The sequence below is a fragment of the Dermochelys coriacea genome, chromosome 5 (assembly GCF_009764565.3).
Source record: "Dermochelys coriacea isolate rDerCor1 chromosome 5, rDerCor1.pri.v4, whole genome shotgun sequence".
In the NCBI taxonomy this organism is placed as follows: domain Eukaryota; kingdom Metazoa; phylum Chordata; order Testudines; family Dermochelyidae; genus Dermochelys; species Dermochelys coriacea.
This window is the reverse complement of record NC_050072.1, coordinates 44,932,512-44,953,382: the sequence shown is the minus strand read 5'-3', so window position 1 is coordinate 44,953,382 and position 20,871 is coordinate 44,932,512. Positions and strand designations below refer to the sequence as shown.

The 20,871-nt window shown below is 38.8% G+C and overlaps 1 protein-coding gene across 4 annotated transcripts in view; it reads right to left on the bottom strand.

The window, feature by feature from the left end:
• Positions 1-711: 711 nt before the first annotated feature.
• CDK7 (cyclin dependent kinase 7) overlaps positions 712-20,871 on the bottom strand; it is a 31,506-nt gene continuing 11,346 nt past the window's right edge. For all 4 annotated transcript variants that reach the window (XM_038401497.2, XM_038401500.2, XM_038401498.2 and 1 more), the window contains 8 exons: positions 20,286-20,354; positions 17,202-17,312; positions 16,186-16,304; positions 13,883-13,982; positions 12,239-12,325; positions 10,708-10,857; positions 3,010-3,157; positions 712-933 (listed from right to left, as the gene is read on the bottom strand). In XM_038401497.2, coding sequence (XP_038257425.1) covers positions 908-933; positions 3,010-3,157; positions 10,708-10,857; positions 12,239-12,325; positions 13,883-13,982; positions 16,186-16,304; positions 17,202-17,312; positions 20,286-20,354 — 810 coding nt within the window. In that variant the 3' untranslated portion in view covers positions 712-907. The remainder of the gene's footprint in view (positions 934-3,009; positions 3,158-10,707; positions 10,858-12,238; positions 12,326-13,882; positions 13,983-16,185; positions 16,305-17,201; positions 17,313-20,285; positions 20,355-20,871) is intronic.

The window sequence follows — 20,871 nt, the reverse complement described above, 5'->3', positions numbered from 1 at the left end:
TCAAATGCACTGGCTGGCCACATTAGCCACTCTTGCAACAGCCACAGAGAGCAGTGCATTGCGGTAGCTATCCCAGGATGCAAGTGGCTGTAACATGCTTTTCAAATGGGGGGGCAGGGGTGTAGTGTGACAGGGAGTGTGTTGTGTATATGTGGGGGGAGAGTGGGTTTTTGGGGGGCTGAGAGCATGTCAGCATACGGTCTTGTAAGTTCAGACAGCAGCAGACCCCCGCCCCCCGCCTCTTAAGCGGCATTCCTCAGAAATGGTTGCTTTGTCCCAGAGCAGATAAGCATGCCAGCTGTCAGAAATGGAGCTTTGAAAGGGCATATCCACATTCCTGCAGCCGATTCCAAACAATGACAAGAGTGGCCACTTGACTTAAGGGGATTATGGGACGTTTCCGGGGGCCGATCACAGCGCAGTAATGCAACACCTTGTTCACACTGACGCTAGGGCGTTTCAGCTGAGACACACCAAGCATTATGCTTCTGGTGGAGGTGGATTACCAGGAGCGCTCCAGCTTCAGAGTCCAGGTGCTCTATGTGCCTTGCCAGTGTGGACAGGTCATGAGTTGGGGCACCCAGGGCTGCTTTAATGCGCTCTCACTTGCAAGTGTATCCAAGCCCTATGGCGATAAAGGAGACTTCCCATACTTAATATAAAAGCACATTTCAAAGTAATTATACAGCAAACCAGTTCAAAGAATCTTGCTCTTTTTAAAAAATATATTTATTCAAAGAATAGGTTTAATGAAACACTCCACATGGTTTCAGCACTGAAATATTAAGTTTCACATTTTACACACGTAAATATATTACAAATTCACTTTTCATCAAAGTTCAGTTAATGTTGCAGCATTTTCCCATCTTCTTGGTGTTTCAGGCCATTTAATCATCATCCATGGTAATCAAAAAATCAACTTTTTTGGTAATCCTGAAAAATGGTAAATTAATTTTATAGTGTAAGTAATTGAATTTGTATCAATACTGATAAATGAGGTAAAGGTCCCAATCCCCAACTCAAAGTGTTACTAGTTATTTAGGATATGTCTGAACAGCAAAAGCTGTGAACAGGCTAGCTTATCAAAGCTAGCATAGGTAACACTAGCAGTGAAGACAGCACAGGCATCAGTATGGACTCATGAGCTGAGTATGTACCCAACCTGTGGACTCAGTTCTTGAGCCCACACTGATGCCTGCACTGCTCCCTAGGCTAGCTTGGATAAACATACATGGCTTTGGCTTGTAGCTATAGCCTAACTACTCTTTAGGCCCTCTTTAGTCTTGGAGCAGGCTCATGTAAGAGCAGCTATAACCGTGCATGAAAAAAGTTGTCCAGAACGTTTCTCATACATGTTTACATGAAACATGCAATATAAAATTAAGCTATATTTATAGAAAGCCGTTTTGTACTCCTAAAAAGTTTCCAAGCTATCTTTGTGCAAGGCTGTGTGACAAAACATTTTAGACGCCACCTGTTTTTCCTTCCATTTGACATAAAAAGCTACAGGTTTAAAATAGAATTAAGCTTAGCGAGAAAAAAAGCTGCAAGTGTCAATGGGTTGGGTGGTATTGTAATGAAGATAGTAAGTTTTTCCAGTTTCACACAGTAACTGCAGCATGTTGGTACAGTGGAGGAAATGAAGACCCTTTCAACGTCTGCTTAGGGGTTACACTAGACTTATTTTAGGTTCTTCCCCAGAGACTGGCAGGATAGTAGCACTACTCCATTCCTCTTTCCGGAGGTCCACCTACACTACAAATGTGACCTACTAAAACATGACTGTCTCCTACCATCCTATAAATAAGCTGAGGCTTTTTGTTTAAAAATGGTTTGGTCCCATCCACACTATAAGTCACTGACAACCAGGCTCACCAACTTATTTAATGCCAAACTGCACAAGGAGTTTTAGACAAACATTTTCTCTACCACTGTTCTGAAGAATTTACAATCATTAGTTGTATCTGTAGTGTAAAATAGGCCAAGTTATTAGACTGCTTTCCTATCCTTTGTTAAAACTCAGAGAAAAGCCACAAAAGGACTTAGATCTTGCCTACACTATCACTTAGGGTATGTCTACATTAGTAAAAACCCCGGGCTGGCCTATTCAGCTGACTAAGGGTGCAGGGCTCTAAAATTGCAGTATAGATATTATCTTCCCCTAAGCAGGACAAACAATGGGAACGTGCTTAAATCTACCATATCCAGAACTTCAGAGGTCTGAGTCAAAATGACTAAAAGGTGCACAATTTAAGAAAGAGGGAGAGTTTGGAGACACAGGGACAAGGTCCACAGATTCTCAGCCAGGAGGAGGAAAAAAAAAAGGAAGTGGTGAAGGCCATATCATCCTTTATGGTCTTGATTCAAAACATCTGGTATTTTAAGGCTTTGCTTCTGCAGCTCCAGAGGACGCTGCTGTCCAAAAGGTTCTCAAAGCTCAGGATCTCTGAGCAAGTACATTCTACACATGAAAACATGTAGAGGCCAGTAGTCAGATGAAGTCTGGCTATAAAATTAAGAATGTGCAGACCAGAGAAGTAAACATTTAATGTACACCAGTACTAAAATGCTCAGAATTTTCAATGAATTCAATCAAATGTCTCAATTAAAATTTAAGTAATTCTGTTTAAATAAGGATCTAAGAGAACTTCTCAGTCAGTAGTCATAGTCATAAGATAAGATGTATTAAATACTGTAGTATAGTTTTAGATATTGACAGAACTTGTGATATAGAAATTTTTCTACACCTTAGAATCTACCTGGAATACAAGATATTTCTGTTAACAATGTACACCTCTTGTAAAAAGAATACTACAAGTCACCAAGCAGCTCCGGTTGGTGTTATGGGCTCAGATTTGGCCCATTTAGAGAGCAATATTTCATTTGATAAGATGGAGGACTATATATAGGCTATATTTCCTTAAACATTGGGACAGTATCATATATACTTATGCATCTTCAGTTTAAAATTAAAAATATAAAAATGCAAAGATTTAGAAGAAAAATTACCTTGATCTATTCCTTCGGTTCTCTTCCTTTTTAAATTTAAAAGTGAATTTTGTTGTTCCTTTAAGGCTTCTGCAGGACAGTTTGGTCTTGGCAATTGAATTCCTGGTGTTGGTCCTGGTCGATTACTAAAATAGTTCTGTTTCAATGCCTTAAAGATAAAAAGGTGAGAAAGCTGGTCAAGTTAATAGTGTGCACAAAATTGATTTGAAGCTATATTCTTTCCTTTTCTTAATCTCCTTGCTTATAACTTAGGACATTTCTGGGGGTTCTAAGACTGAAGACTCAAGAGTACCTACAAAATCCAAGATTTCAGATTCTCTCAGCGACTTCCATACATACAGTTTGCTCAATTTACCAGTTGAAATAATTTGTCTATCATCTGTATTAAAGTAGGTGCCTAGACTCCCCAACCAAGATCCCAGCCCCATTGTGGCAGATGCTGTACATGTACACTAAGACTGTTTCAGCTCTGAAGAGCTTACAATCTGAATAGATAAGATAGAAAAGGAAAGGGGCACAGAGATTGATTTTTCCAAGGTCACCAGTGACACCTCTGGCAGAGCCAGGAACTGAAGCCAGATTTCTGGAACCCCATCCTTATGTTGATTTACAAAGTAAATTGGGTTCCGTTCTACTCTTCCCTAATTGCTCTGGGTTCTGCAATGCCAGAAGGAAAAGCTTGTTACTGAGTACACAGAGGACCTGAACACACAGGAAGCAGATATGTAAAATTGACACCTATTTTATGGAAGTTAATTCTACCCTCCTCATCCCTCCACTTTAAAGCAGATTTCAGTTCCACAGCTTCTATAAACCACAGTTCAGAAGGAAGAAGTGAATAAAATACTCATTCACATATTAACAATAGCAGAAAAAATGTCAAACAACTAAGAACTGTACAATCTGGGGGAAAAAAAACAAACTGTGACAACCCTGAGGGTTAATTAATTTTAAGAGCATGGTTATCCATCCACTCTTCCCTAAAGAGGGATCAAGCGCACAATTGACCAATCACCTTCCAGAAGTAGACAAACAGAGTTGGGATGAATTTATGAACCCATATCCCCTACCCAGAATGAAAGTTTCCAGATAAGGGAGACAAATTTTCTCATTCTCATTTCAGGGGATGGATCCATAAATTCAGCAGTGCTGGGATTTTTGTAGCAGTAGTCCTGCCCTCACTATCAATTGTTGGCTGGGCTAAGGGTAGGCCATAGCTCGCAGAACTCCTGTCGAAATCTGGACTTCATCTGACTGAAGTCTACCAGTCTTCTAGACTTTAGTAAACATATGCAGGGAACCATCAGCCCATGAGGCTGCATTATCTTATTGGCTTTAATCTTGAATGAAGGAGATTACCTCTTAGTTTTACATGCCTTGGAAAATCTTCCCCCATTTGCTTCAAAATATATATACTTTGCTGTAGAGGATCTCAAAGCTTTCTGTCCCCTAAACCTGTATTATAATGAACAAAGCAGATGTTTTACTAAGAGACTGTTCTCTAAATATAGATGCTGATCCTGCCATGTATCTCAACATGCACCACGAATAAAATCTTCTCTGTATTACTGTATACCAAGAAGTGGCTGAAAACTCTCTGGACTTGAGTAGGATTGAGAACACATCACTGGAATTTACTAGTTTGTGGGTAGGGGGTTGTGTTCATTTATTTTTAAAGTGACCTCTCAATAATCAGGCTGCCAGCTTCAGAGATGCTGTGATGTGATGGAGCAGAGGTTCCTATGATAGCAGATCCTGGGTGGATTGTAATGTTGATGGAGGGATCACAAACATCTCCATGATGTATGAAAACCAGTGAAGTTCAGGCCAGTGGAGTGCAATCAGAATTTCAACCTGTTGTCTGTTAGATGGTGCACATTATGGGAAAAAGAGGGAATGCATATAGCAGAGCTGTTGGCCGTACCTGAGAGAAGTCATTGATTCCCCAGGTCCGACAATCTCACTTCCTGACATAGGAGTTGTTTTTGGCATTGGAACTGGATGCCTAGGAGCTTCCATGTTAGTTTTCCAAAGGTCTGGGCTATGGGGTTGAACACCTCTAGTGGAGACACGATTAAGACACAATTTCCCCAGCTCCGAGCTTTTGCAGCTGAGCCAATCACTGGCATTCAGTTGCACTTTGATATGCGGCTCAAAGTGACAAAATGTTTCTCTCAGTCCATCCAAAGAAAGATGTGGCTTCTGCTTTTAGCAGGCTCAACCATGTGCCCCATCTGTTTACATATGCTATGGCAGTCATGCTGACTAGGACTACAAATATGGGTCTTGAGTTTAAGGTGGGAGGAATGCCTGAAGGGCTAGGTCAATCACCTGCAATTCCAAAATTATTTATGGTGTAGTGAGATTCTGCCAGTGACCCAGACTTTGTACCATGTGTTGAGATGTGTCGGCTCCATACCCTTCCGAGCTAGCATCTATCATTATGGAGTCTCTGTGGTTCTGCCAAGCAGTCTGTGAATCTTGTGGCAACTGCCATCTGAAGGACCTTTTGCTGTGGAGAGAAGTCTTATAGTGAGAGTTGAAATTGTGACTGTGAGCAGGAAAGCAGAGTAGGCAGTACTGCAGGCACCAGAGATGAAGTTTTGCCCATAACAGTAGGTATATGCATGAAATGAACATGCCTAGAAGGTCTTCATACAGTAGTGTTGACTGTGAAGGATTTTGTACATTTTCTCCAGAATCCGTACTTGCCAGTTTTTGGGGAGGAACGTCCTGTGAAGTGTGGTGTTCAGCCAAACTCCCAGGTGTTCCATTGTCTGGGTAGGGACAAGCTGGCTTTTCTCCATATTCATTATAAATCCATGTTTTTGCACTGGTCATTTGGGTGTACTTGAGAGACTTCTGGAGGAAGGAGGCTCTTATCAGAATGCCATTGAGAAAAATATACAGATACTGTTCAGAGATGCCCCTAGTATCTGTGACTACCCTGGGGGCAGTGGCAGTGCCAAAAATGGGCTTTGTACTGCATGTGCAGAGTGCTGTATGCAAATCTCAGGTACAGTCTGTGTAAGGATGGAAACACGAAGATATGATTCCTTGAGGTCAAAAAAAGATTAGGAAATCCCTGTTGTGGTAGCTACCATGACAGACAGGAGCCGTGTCCATTTTGAACTTGTGGAAGTGGATCAGCTTGTTGAATCTTTAAATCCAGGACAGCCCTGTCCTCCATGATTCCCTCACAACCAGGAATAGAATGGACTATAAGCCCCAATACTGATCCTGATCTAGGACAGGCTCAATCACCCTGATATGGAGAAGATTGAGCATAGCCTTCCTCTGGGATGGGTTGGGCAGCTAGGAGAGGAGAGGCGTCTTAGGATTCTGTAGCACCACATTTGGAAATGATGTGTCTATCATTTGTCCATGGTGGTGGCAGCAAACCAGGTGGGAACCAAAAAAAACCCAAACCACCAAGCTCCCACTCCCACTCCCCGATGTGGGATATTGGAGGGAGGTAGTCACTGATTGCTCTTAGAGACATTCCCAGAGAAAGAGTCACCTCTGCATTTAATAGGCCTGGTATTCTCCCATCTATTCTTAAAGAATCTGTCATCTCTCCTACCATTATCTATATGAAGCTCCATAACCCCAAAAGGGATGCCTAAAATGATTTAAAAATTTGTATTGAGCTTTATCATTAACAAAGGTTTTTTGGTTTTTTGTCCTGTGCTTTAGATCTTCCTTTTTGTATTGCCCTGCCCCCAAACATAGGTTTTTGGTAGCAAAAACCTGTCTTGAGGAAATATCCACCTTCCACACCCACAGTCATAGAAGACTTCTTGCCACTATGCTCGAGTCCTCTATCTGGTGGATGACCTGAAAGCATCAAGGGAGGTGTCAAAGTAGAGCAGATGTAAGGGAAATTCTTTAAGGATGATCCCAACTCCTTGGCCCTTTTCACTTTTTTGGAATGTCAGAGCATGAACTCAGAATAAAAAAAAAACAAAAACCCAAACGTACTGCTCTGGCCAAAAAAAAAAAAAAAAAAAAAAAAAAAAAAAAAAAAATCCAAAAAACCACACACAAAAAACCTGACCATCATCAATCCTATTCTATGGGCTGCTAAGAATTCTTCATAGTCTCTGCAGAGAGCTGATTCCACCCTTCTGACAGTGAACACTTTGAGGGAGGGGACTTTTAAGTCAGATGCTGTCTTCACTAGAACTAATGTTATATATGCCATCATGTGCCAGCAATACCCCTCTGCCATGTACATTGGCCAAACCAGACAGTCCCTATGTAAAAGAATAAATGGACACAAATCGGACATCAGGAATGGTAACATACAAAAGCCAGTAGGAGAACACTTCAATCTTCCTGGATGTTCTATAAACAGATTTAAAGGTAGCTATACTTGAACAAAAAACCTTAAGAAACAGACTTCAAAGAAAAACAGCAGAACTAAAATTCATTGCAAATTTAACACCATTAATTTGGGCTTGAATAGGGACTGGGAGTGGTTGGCTCATTACAAAAGCAGCTTTGCCTCTCCTGGAATTGACACCTCCTCATCCATTATTGGGAGTGGACTACATCCACCCTGATCAAATTGGCCCTGTCAACACTGGTTCTCCATTTGTGAGGTAACTCCCTTCCCTTCATGTGTTGTCATATAATACCCGAATCTGTAATTTTCACTCCATGCATCTGAAGTGGTGTTTTACCCATGAAAGCTTATACCCAAATAAATCTGTTAGTCTTTAAGGTGCCACCAGACTCCTTGTTGTTTTTGTGGATACAGACTAACATGGCTACCCCATGATACTTGTCTTCACTAGGTTTACCATTCCATCTTAAACAGGGTGGCCAGGAAGGGATTGCAAAGATCAGTTTTGGAGCCCATTGGAAAATATTTTCAGCAACTCCATACACTAAAAAAGTAGATCAGCTCAGGAAAAAAAGCAGCTGGGGGGGAAAAGAAAAAAAGAAAAAAATCAATCAGGTTTTGGACAGCCTACAAAGACCCTTACTTCTAGCGTGCTGAGTCTTTGGAGGCACAGAAAATTCTGGAGGGGCTCTTTTTACATTTCAAGGACAGAAAGGACCATTTTGATCTAGTCTGGCCTCCTGTACAGCACAGGCCATAGAACTTGCCCAAAATAATTCCTAGAGCAGGTCTTTTAGAAAAGCATCCAATCTTGACTTAATTGTCAGTAATGGACAATCCACCACAACCCTTGGTAAACTGTTGTGTTCCAATGGGTTACTCTTAAAAATTTCCAGTCTGAAATTGTCTAGCTTCAACTTTCACCTATTGGATAGTATTATACTTTCTTCTTGACTGAAGAGCTCATTAATAATTATTTCTTCCCCATATAGCTACTTATACCTAATAAGTCACCTCTTAATCTTCTCTGTTAAGATAAATAGATTGAGCACTATCATAAATATAAAGGGAAGGGTAACCACCTTTCTGCATACAGTGCTATAAAATCCCTGCTGGCCTGAGGCAAAGTCCTTTCACCTGTAAAGGGTTAAGAAGCCAAGATAACCTCGCTAGCACCTGACCAAAATGACCAATGAGGAGACAACACACTTTCAAAGCTGGAGGCAGGGGAAACAAAGGGTCTGTGTGATGCTTCTGCCAGGAACAGAAAGGGAACGGAGTCTTAGAACTTAGTAAGTAATCTAGCTAGATATGCGTTAGATTTCTGTTTTGTCTAAATGGCTGGTAAATAAGTTGTGCTGAATGGGATGTATATTCCTGTTTGTGTCTTTTTGTAACTTAAGGTTTTGCCTAGAGGGAATCTCTATGTTTTGAATCTAATTTCCCTGTAAGGTATTCACCATCCTGAGTACAGAGGTGATTCTTTTACTTTTTCTTTAATTAAAATTCTTTAAGAACCTGATTGCTTTTTCATTGTTCTTAAGATCCAGGGGTTTGGGTCTGTGTTCACCTATGCACACTGGTGAGGATTTTTATCAAGCCTTCCCCAGGAAAGGGGGGGTAGGACTTGGGGGGAAGACTTCTCCAAGTGGGCTCTTTCCCTGTTCTTTGTTTAGCACACTTAGTGGTGGCAGCATAAGGTCCAAGGACAAAAGGTAAAAGTTTGTACCTTGGGGAAGTTTTAACCTAAGCTGGTAAGAATAAGCTTAGGGGGTCTTTCATGCAGGTCTCCACATCTGTACCCTAGAGTCCTGAGTAGGGAAGGAAGCTTGACAAACGCCTTGAGTCTATTACCATAAGGCAGCGGTTCTTAATCGGGGGTCCGAAGCCCCCAGGAGGACTGCAAGCAGGTTTCAGGGGGCCACCAAGCAGGGCCAGCATTAGACTCACTGGGGCCCAGGGCAGAAAGCCGAAGCCCTGCTGCATGGGGTTGAAGCCAAGGCCCTGAGTCCTGCCACTTGAGGCTGAAGCCAAAGCCTGAGCAATGTAGCTTTGTGGGGACTCCTGTGGCATGAGGCCCCAGGCAACTGCCCTGTTGCTACCCCTGGCTTTTATATGCAGAAAACCCATTATTGTGACAAAGGTGGGCAGTGGAGCTTTTATAGCATGTTCGGGGAAGGGGGAGCTTCAGAAAGAAAAAGGTTGAGAACCTTTGCTATAAAGCATGTTTTCTAATCTCATCTCTAAACCCTCTCCAATTCATCAATATCCTCTCTCAAATTGTGGGCACCATAACTGTACACAGTATTCCAGCACAGGTCACACCAGTGCCAAATACAGCGGTAAAATAACCTCTCTACTTCTATGCCTCATTCCCATTTATGTATTCTAGGATCACATTAGCTCTTTTGGCCACGGTGTGACGCTGGGAGCTTATAGTTATCCGTTTATCCACCAAAAGCCCCAAATCTTTTTAAGTCACTACTTCCCAGTGAGAGCAGTTACCTGGAGAGTCAGCCCAGCCAATCAAAACATCTGACTGCCTCCTATAGCATGGAGGCTAAAGAACCCATCAGTACTGAATATATGGATCCATCCCCCCCCACAAAGTGACAAAGAAAAGTTGTCAGAGACTTTCAGCAACAGATTTGAGATGAAAATTCTGGGATAAGGCTCCCACTGTAAAAAACCAAAGAGGGTCAAGAGTTTCAACAGAAACTGAGAAAAATGGAATATTAATATGAATATATGGATTTAAACATTTATAAAATAAGGGATGGAAGGTCCTGTATGAAGACATGTAAAGCTCAAAGTTCACCAGGTAGCTGAACGGTGTACTGATACCACAGACTATCAAGCAGACCCATATGGACTCACTGTTTCCTTGTATTCCCTCATTTGTCTGTATCTAGCTATTGTCTCTTATCTTATACTTAGACTGCGCATTTGGGGAAGGAACCATCTTTATGTTCTTTGTACAGTGCCCACAATAGGGTCCTACCCCATGACTAGGGCTCCGAGGAGCTATGGTAGTGGTAATGAAAATAGTGTTGTAAAGGTAGGATGTAATTAAAGTGTCAAAAAAGCCTAGGAGCCCCAAATCTTTCATCCTCAACTTCAACCTAGATCTCCATAGCATGAGAAGGTTTTATAGTAGTTATATGATCGGAGCAAGACGGGGTTCTGGTCCATGGCAGGGGCTCCTATGTACTATAATACAAATAAATAAGATGACATTTTATCTCAAACCTAAACTATCACTCCTCGCATCCAAGAGATTTAACTGATGTTAACAAGAGATGTTAGAATGTACACAATCTATAACATACAATAAAAACAGTCTACCATACCTGTGTAGCTGTGACCCTAGTACAAGGATTAAATATGAATAGACCTTGGAGAAGATCTAGCAAGTCATCACCAGCTGCACTGAAGATATGTTGAAGTGGCATTCCAGGGAAACTTTTAAATGTTACATAATCTGGAAGACTAGACATGCCCTATGAAAACAAAATGGGAATTAGATTTTAAATACAACAACAAAAAAAAAAAGCTTATACCCTCAACTGAAGGAACTGCCACAGTGCAGCTTATGGATCAGAAGTAATAGTCAACTTTTAAAGCATACTGTCAATCTGAAATTGAGTCAGTTTAATAAAAACTATTACATTAGTTTCAGGCAACAAACTTATCAATGTTGTGGTTTTACAATCACATTCCCCTCTAAAGGATTTTTCCTATTATGCAGCGTAAAGACCTCCACACAAAGCGGGAAAGTTAATGACTATAGAAGGGAAACAACAAAAATGATTATTCCCCAAGAGGATAAAATGCACTAACAAAATTGAAAAAAAAATTTCCCCTCTAGTCTCATTATTGTAATCCTAGGAGTGATTTACAGTAAAAGAACACACAAGATTTTCAGACAAAGCAATTTAAGTTGGCCTCTCTAACAGGGAGGTCATTTGCATCAACAACATGGGAGACTGTTTCGCATAAGTAATACTCTGCGACTGCTTCTGGAGTGGGAAACTGAAGAATTTTTGAAAAAAGAATTGAGCCAAACAGATTAACACCTGTTCAAGTTGCAATAATGCATATCTTACTGTTGCTTTCATCCAGTTTGCAAGTCACCTCTCTTCTTCCCCCACTATCATACAAAGTTACATTGATAAACTTAAAATAGCCAAATGATGCTAAATATTTCTAGCAACATCATTTATACTGCAGTAAGTTTTAACCAAGCACACCACAGCATATTAAAGTGGCAGTAAACATGATGAATGAATTACATCTCTTGTATAGTTTACAGAAGTGAGGGAATGAAGATTCTTAATTTTGAAGATTTGTGAATTAATTTCAGAATATATCCTCTCTTTTGGCCAAGTATCCTACAAACAAGAATTTCTTCTAGAATAAAATTTTCATTAAGCACCAAGAACATGATAAAATATTGCAAGAATCTTTAAACAACTTCCTTTTGAATTATGGTATGAAAGCATATAACTGTTTTGAATCAAAATGCATTTGCAAATGCCTACAAACTACCTGACTACATCAAACAAGATTAAATGAAAAAGCATTAAATTATCACTCTTCCATGTGCCCCATGGCTATCATCATATGATGAGAGTCTATCATGAGAAGTTCTAGTTTCACTCTTAAATTACCACATGCTATTATATTAGCAGGTGTCTAATCCAAATAGCAGTTTTGGAAACCCCGACTAATTGTCCTCTGTACTTTGTTTTGTAAATTCCACTAACAATCTTTTTAAAGTAAATTTCCAAATATTTTGATACAACTTTAAATTTAATTCAAGCAGTTGACAGTAATATAAAAAGAGAATGTTGAGATAGGTTTGTTAACTAAAGGACTTACAGGCCACTGGTCTTCTGTTGGAGTCCCCAGCGTTTCAAATATTTTTGTCAGCTGATCAAGATCAGAGTCTCCTGGCAAAAAAGGAACCTGTAAGAAGGCAAATGCAACAGCCGTTTTAATTTAAAAGTTTAAATCAACTTCCGAACTTGGACTCCCAGGGAACAACTTTGATTTTTCCCTTTGTGAAAGTATTCTACTGTTACAGTAACATAGTTTTGGATACTAACTACCGTAGATGGGCACTGATGGAATGCTTGGGGCTTCACCATAATGTCGAAATAGGTTTCAAATGTTATTTACATTTAGGCATGACATTTACCTCATCACTAGATTTTCTATTACGAAGCTAAACAACCATTATGTAAGAGAGATTGTACAAAGGTGTGCCTCTTTTTAACCTACTAAAGTTTTAAACATACCATGTTAAGCAACCTAAATCAGTATAGTTGCATGTTTTAATTTTTTCCTCAATCACTTTGTGATCTTTCCAGTGCCCACAACTAGGGAAGAAAGAGGAAGACTGATATTGGAGACCATCTAGGTTTCGTATTCAGAACTTCCGAATGAATCTTGTGATGACAATACTAGGAATTAAATGATCTCCATTCAAGCAAAACTAATGGGGTACTGATTCACTGGGTTAGAAATTGCCTAACCAGTATTTGTCAAGTTTAAATGATATTGGAAGTAGAGGAGGAAATTGTGTATTGTAAGTACATGGTAGACTGAATTAGGCCAAAGGCAGAAGACAGAGTTCTGCGACAGAAGCTGAAGAATGAGGTGACTATTAATATTATCTAATTCTTCACGCTTAACACATTAATAGATGACAGTGAGGGTAACTGAAATCAAAACAGAAAAGTCAGTGTATTAAGATATTCATTAAAAAAATCAAGGCAAAGGGGACACCCAATGTTTTTGTGACGTTTAGTTTAGTTTATATTTTCTTCTCAGTGTTTTCTGTTTGAGACATTTTGGATAAAAGTTTCTTAAAATTGTCTAAAACTAGACAAAGTAACAGCAAGTGTGCTGTAGTGCAGTATCCTGCATTGCAGGATTGGATTAGATTGTCCAATAGGACACTACCCTTTCCATCATTAAGCCTCTTAAATATCAACATAATTTCTCTCAAGCTTGTCCTACTTTAAAGAAATTTTAGCTTTTTGAACAGAAGTGGAAAGAATTTTGTTTCCTCCTCCACCTTTTTTCCTAAGGAACTGTATTGTAAGGGGCACACTAAAATGAGTTAAGTCACTAGCAAAAAAAAAAAAAAAAAAAGCACAAGAGCACAAAATCCATGCACAAAATTGGAGAACCACCACATTTAAGGTTAGACAGATGTTGACATTAAACTGTGTTCTGCCAATCCATGGTTAGTAGGGGAAGGACAACACATGGAAAGTTAGTACATACTTTTAACATTCCTAGACACTGTACTTCAGTGCATATGGAATGAGAGTCACTAGTGACATACAAACAATGCATGATTTTGCTAATAAAAGTGATTGAGATGAGATCAGATTTCTGTTAATGATTAATTAAAATTGATAGTATGGGGTTATAAATGTCAAAGGTTAAAATACTAAATGTACAAGATCTACATTATATTATAGATTAACAGAAATATTTGTGTTCGAGGCTTACCCTAAGAAGCAGTTCTGCTAAGATACAGCCAACAGCCCACATATCTACACCTACACCATACATTCTAGCACCAAACAGTAGCTCAGGTGCTCGATACCATCTGGAAAGCAAGCAGGAACACTTTCAAGCAAGGATTATTTATTTGCATTACTGTATTATACAAATTAAGTATTTAACTGAGCGGAAGTGTTACAGAATGTTTATTGCTCATTCCCTGGATATTTATCAGTTTAATTCCTGAAAAGATCTACATCTTGGAGAGAATTTTTTTCCCTTTAAGGATGTGGTTCAACATCCCAATGCTGTACACACCTCCCCAAAATGAAGTGAAATTGCAGCTCATATTTGCACTTAGCAAACAACTGGACTGCAAACTCAAAAGACAGAAGATAACTGGCAGTCTGAATAAGTGAAAACAATCAAGGTTATTTGTCAGGAAACAAAACAAGTAGACATCAAAATTCCTGCCAATATCCAGACACTTCAAAAGTGACAGTGACAGCCTCTGATGATCTAAGTGCTGAGATTCTTGTGTAGAATGAATCCTGGCAGTTACTATTAATGCAAAGTAGCTAGTATCACTGCCTAAAACAATTCAGTTTACCTGACACATGACGATAACATTTTAATTAGATTCCACTTGCAGTGATGAATACACTAGTATTCAAGAGCAGCTTAGTAGATGGCATAATAGCCAACATTTGGAACCATCGTCTCATTTCTTCCATTAATCAAACATCTATAACAAATCTAGCTTCATTTCTTCCAGTAGAAAAAGACATTTAAAATAAATCCCAACTATTCATATTAGTGTAGACAAACGAAAAAAATATTCTGGCTGTTCAGTTGTGCCTTGCACCCCCACTCTGTTTTTAGAAGTGTGTATTAAATATTTTAAAAAACCCAACAGCTCTATCTGATGTCAATTAAGACCATTTAGTTATCTTAAGAGGCACATGAGCGAGTGGTTAGGAATGCTACATTTAGGGCAAATAATTTGGTTAACATACACAAAAAAATAAAGAGCATAAGCCTCATTGTTTCAGAAGTTAACTATAACCAGACTTACAAGACTAGTGTACATATTTCCTCGTGTTTCTGAAGAAAAGGCTACACTAGAGTTACAAAAGATCTTGTATAGGCGTGTATTCCATAATCGTTTTTACACAGACAATGGGTGAGGTAAAAAGAAAAGGAGTACTTGTGGCACCTTAGAGATTAACAAATTTATTTGAGCATAAGCTTTCATGAGCTACAGCTCACTTCATCGGATGCATTCAGTGGAAAATACAGTGGGGAGATTTATACACATAGATCACATGAAACAATGGGTATTACCATACACACTGTAACCAGAATGATCACTTAAGGTGCGCTATTACCAGTAGGAGAGCGGGGGGGGGGGGGGGGGGGGAGGGAACTTTTTGTAGTGATAATCAAGGTGGGCCATTTCCAGCAGTTGACAAGAACCGTCTGAGGAACAGTGGGGAGGAGATAAACATGGGGAAATAGTTTTACTTTGTGTAATGACCCATCCACTCCCAGTCTCTATTCAAGCCTAAGTTAATTGTATCCAATTTGCAAATTAATTCCAATTCAGCAGTCTCTCATTGGAGTCTGTTTTTGAAGTTTTTTTGTTGAAGTATTGCCACTTTTAGGTCTAATCGAGTGACCGGAGAGATTGAAGTGGTTTTTGAATGTTATAATTCTTGACATCTGATTTGTGTCCATTTATTCTTTTACGTAGAGACTGTCCAGTTTGACCAATGTACATAGCAGAGGGGCATTGCTGCACATGATGGTGTATATATCACATTGGTAGATGTGCAGGTGTACGAGCCTCTGATATTGTGACTGATGTGATTAGGCCCTATGATAGTGTCCCCTGAATAGATATGTGGGCAGAGTTGGCAACGGGCTTTGTTGCAAGGATAGGTTCCTGGATTAGTGGTTAGTTCCTGGAAAGACAAGCTTTCAAGCTTACACATGTGACCTGAAGAAGAGCTCAGTGTAAGCTCGAAAGCTTGTCTTTATCAAGAGAATTTGGTCCAATAAGAGATATTACTTCACCCACCTTGTCTCTCTAATACCCTGGGACCAACACAGGTACAAAAATCCTTTTTACTGGCAGTTCTCAAAAGCAATTAGATAACCTTGCAAAGCACTGAGGTCAGGTTTTATAGCAATTATTCAGGTTCCCACTGCCACATTCATATAAAGTTAACTCTTGGACTTGTGCACAGAGCTGATTTTACAAGAAACCCCATCTATCCAACAGCCAAGCAGAGTTGTTTATTTCTTACCTTGTTACTACCTGGTGTGTATAGACTCTATTTGGGCTTCCAAAAGATTTTGCCAAGCCAAAGTCAGCCAATTTTAGAACCCCATTTTCATCTAGCAACAAATTGTTTGGTTTGAGATCCTGTCAAGAAGGACAAAGACAATAAAATTTACTGTATCAATAAAAGCATGATTAATAATGAGCTCCCCAGCACTCTTTTATTAAAGTTATTCTAGGAGACAAGCTTCTATCTTTATAGAAAGCCCCTTTTGCAAAAAATAAACTCTGCATTACACCTATGAGTGTCTTTGGCTGTAGTGCTTCTGCTACTTGAGCTGCAGATTTTCCAAACATCTTTAAAAAGCTGATTTAAGTGTAGCCATATCTTTGCTGCCAAAAAGCAGCAGTTTAGTTTTGTGGCATTACTCCGACAGTTACCACAAAAGTTTGAGATGCATTTGCTCCCTGAAGTGCAGTACACTAGTTTATTTGAATTGATTTTTAAAATATATTAACTAGAAAGTGATTTGCAATTTAGCAGCCTTCCTCCAAGCCTTCAAGTTACATACTTGAAACCCACCCTTTTTATTAAACTCCATTTAGTCATTTATTTCATCACAATAAGTTGGTACTTCCCAGTTTAGAACAGCCAAGATAAGAGTTGTAATCAAAAGATTTAAAGTAACATTATACAGTACTCTACTGCAATTTTGAAAGTGAAGACTTTCATAAGTAAATAGGAATACTTTCCTAACTGTACAGTGGATTGTTATTGTAAGGTTTCTCAGCTATTGGGCTGCAGGCATTAGAATTGTGTCTCCATAATAAAAACCACTAAAGTTTTCCTTCTCCCTCAGCACCCGCCCGTGCCCCCCACCCTTTTATAAAACCATGCTACATGGACTTTACAGAGAGAAATTACTTTTGGATCTACTAAGCTCTACCGAAGTGTCACCATTTTGTTACAGGGTGTAAAGTTTCCTTTAGCAACTCTTTTACTGAAAGGGACTTTGTTCCCTTTAGAATATTCTTACTTACCCTGTGTAGAATCCAGTGCTGATGTAAATATTCCAGTCCTTGAAGTGTCATCAGCATATATGCTTTGATGTGAGATTGTGTCAGCACAAGACTACTATCCTTTATTATAACCTGGGAAAAAGCACGTTATGAAACTTTCTACCAAAAAGCTAACTATGTTTAATTATCTTATTACAATTCTCTTTGCTTAATGTTACTATTTTCCTTTAAGCAAAGTTGAATGTTACATGGTGCAATTGCTAATAAGATTCTATGCCACTGAGTTATGTAAAAAGTAGCTGAAATTCTTAAGTTTCTCTAGAAAAAATTATAGCTATCTACACTGGAGAATGGAAATTGAAATGGAGACCACAGCTATTCCTGATAGCTTATTTGTGTTAAGTTTATATTGACTCCATGTTTTCTCTAACCACATGACAACATAAGCTTGATCTGAAATCTCAACTTCTTCCAGCTAGTTATTTCAAGAGACAAAGTGCCTCTCTTAGACAAGACGAATATGCTTAACTATAACTCTACCACCTCAAGAAAATATACTGCATATGCTATTGCGGTAAGTCCTTCTTCACATAAATCCACATTTATACTTTTGTGTGCTCTGCCTGAACTATTTTACCTTCCTTCAATATAGCTCCAGAACTCTAGCCTTGGCAGAGCACAAAAGCCCTCTGAACACGCATGTAGGTATGACCTATTGACTACCATTTTAACAAATCCACTTGTTTCAGAATCCAAATAAAAATGGCCTCCACTTTTTTGTATAGCTCTTTCATGAACTTGCTCCATCCTATTTTTTAAACATTCTCTCTGCTTCTACACACTGCTCCCTCCACTTGTTTTCTACTAATAATGCTTTGCATTCTTACAGTAGCTTCCATTTCCCAACACGTTTAAAAATTCAAGTTGAAATTTGTAAAATATCTAAAATAGTTATTAGACTGCATTAAGTTTTCTATATAAAAACTTGGCAAATGAAATTTAATGAGGATAAACGTAAAGTAATGCACGTTGAAAAAAATAACCCCAACTATACCATATGATGGGGGCTAATTTAGCTACAACTAATCTTAGTCATCATGGATAGTTCTCTGAAGACGTCCACGCAGTGTGCAACAGCAGTCAAAAAAGCAAACAGGATGTTAGGAATCATTAAAAAAGGGATAGAGAATAAGATGGAGAATATCTTATTGCCCTTTTATAAATCCATGGTACGCCCACATCTTGAATACTGCGTACAGATGTGGTCTCCCCATCTCAAAAAGGATATACCAGCATTAGAAAAGGTTCAGAAAAGGGCAACTAAAATGATTAGGGGTTTGGAACGGGTCCCATATGAGGAGAGATTAAAGAGGCTAGGACTTTTCAGCTTGGAGAAGGAGACTAAGGGGGGATATGATTGAGGGCTATAAAATCATGAGTGGTGTGGAGAAAGTGAATAAGGAAAAGTTATTTACTTGTTCCAATAATATAAGAACTAGGGGCCACCAAATGAAATTAATGGGCAGCAGATTTAACACAAATAAAAGGAAGTTCTTCTTCACTCAGCGCACAATCAACCTGTGGAACTCCTTGCCTGAGGAGGTTGTGAAGGCTAGGACTATAACAGGATTTAAAAGAGAACTGGATAAAGTCACGGAGGTTAAGTCCATTAATGGCTATTAGCCAGGATGGGTAAGGAATGGTGTCCCTAGCCTCTGTCAGAGGGTGGAGATGGATGGCAGGAGAGAGATCACTTGATCATTACCTGTTAGGTTCACTCCCTCTGGGGCACCTGGCATTGGCCACTGTCGGTAGACAGGATACTGGGCTGGATGAACCTTTGGTCTGACCCAGTATGGCCATTCTTATGTTCTTATATGTCGTACAATGCTAATCATTACAGATCCTGATCCCAGCTGGGTCTTCTGGATGCTACCAAAATACAAATGAATGCTTTGTTTTTCCTTGTCCTAGCTTGTCACTAGACAAATATATAGATAAGTAAAGTAAAATCTAATTCAAAACTAAGTAAACATATTAGGAAAAAATACATAGATCAAAACTAATAGTTGATATTTTACAAGTCTCAACTTGAATTCCTATGAGTATTTGGAGCACAGCATCAAGGAAAGGGTAAACATTGCTATTAGCAAAAAACTTTTATTTTGATTAGTAATATATTAACTTTGTTTTGATCTTGTATTCCTCTAGTTTAAGCAGATATTCCTTTATGACAGGCATTACAGATATTAGCGAAACAGACGACTAGTCTTTTAATGTTTGTATATGCTCTTCTGGCTGCTCACTGCATTATATATGACATACGGCCATTAAATTAAGCTCTTTTTCCTATAAAGCATGGATAGTCATTGCATATGCACAACCATCATTGACTTAACATGCACTCTTGCCTACTAGTGTCTTTATTTTGAAGAATGCATCAACACATGTGATATCAAATCCCCGAGAAGATTTATTCACCCCTATTCCAATAGGGATCAAGCATCAGCAAAACAGAAAACTAGCCATGGATAATGTGTGATCTATATTTCTTGGAATGCACCCAATTCACAGGTTAACAGAACAGATTCAAACAGGATTGCATGACTATTACTACTAATTACAAAATTCAGTAAATGATTGTACATTGTCTAGCACAATGAGGTCCTGGTCTATGACTGGGGTCTCAAAATATTAATACTATACAAATATAAGATTAATAAACTATTTCTTGACAAAAGCCTACTGACAGTCTAGAGTATATTAAAAAGTAAAGCACTGCATCCTAATTAAGAATGCATGAATGTTAATATACTATAAAACAGATTTTAAAAAGATACGACCTGAACTGACAAAGTTGTATTTGTCTAATTCATGTTACAGATTAGGATCTCTTACAAATACAAACCACTAATCTTTCTTGATATAAGTATTTTCAGAAAGCATTTACTTGGACTTAGTATAGAACTGTGCATCTGCATATCAATATGATAAAGGAATACATTATCACGGTTTCCAGTATTTCAATGGTTTTGTACACAGTATTGAAAATTAAAACATTTCAAGTATTGAATCAAAAGAAGGCAACAGCTAAAGCAGTCTTACCTCTAGATCTGTTTCCATAAAATCAAAGACCAGACTAATATTGGATTTGTGTCCAAATGCATCAAGAAGCTGGAAAACACCACAAAATGGAAAATATATTTGACTGCAGAGTACTTTTAATATCATTTTAATGCTGTGACACTTCAGTATGTGTTGTGAGGGTTTTCAGGATGGGGGAAGCAGAGTTGCACATACTGGGAAGAGAACATACTGTAGCGATTAGAGGGCACTATGGGGAAATCTGACATTCAGTCCGTCTCTTTCTTGTTATGTGACCATTCGAAAATTACAAACACTGTCTTAGTTTCCCCATCTGTAAAGTAGAAATGACCAGTCCAACCCACTTCACAAGGAAGTTAAGGGGCTTAAATTTGTCTTTGTAAAAACTGGTTCCTGAATGGAAGGTGTAGTAGTTGTACAGAATTAAAATTTATTAAAGATAATGTTAAAAAATATATAATACACAGGTTAAGAAAAGAGTGTCTGAATGTCTGGGTATAGTGCTAGGATTATCCACAAATGTAAAGTTTGTTTAAAAAGCGATAGGCTACATATAGTACATAATCAGCAAACGCCCAAATTTAGG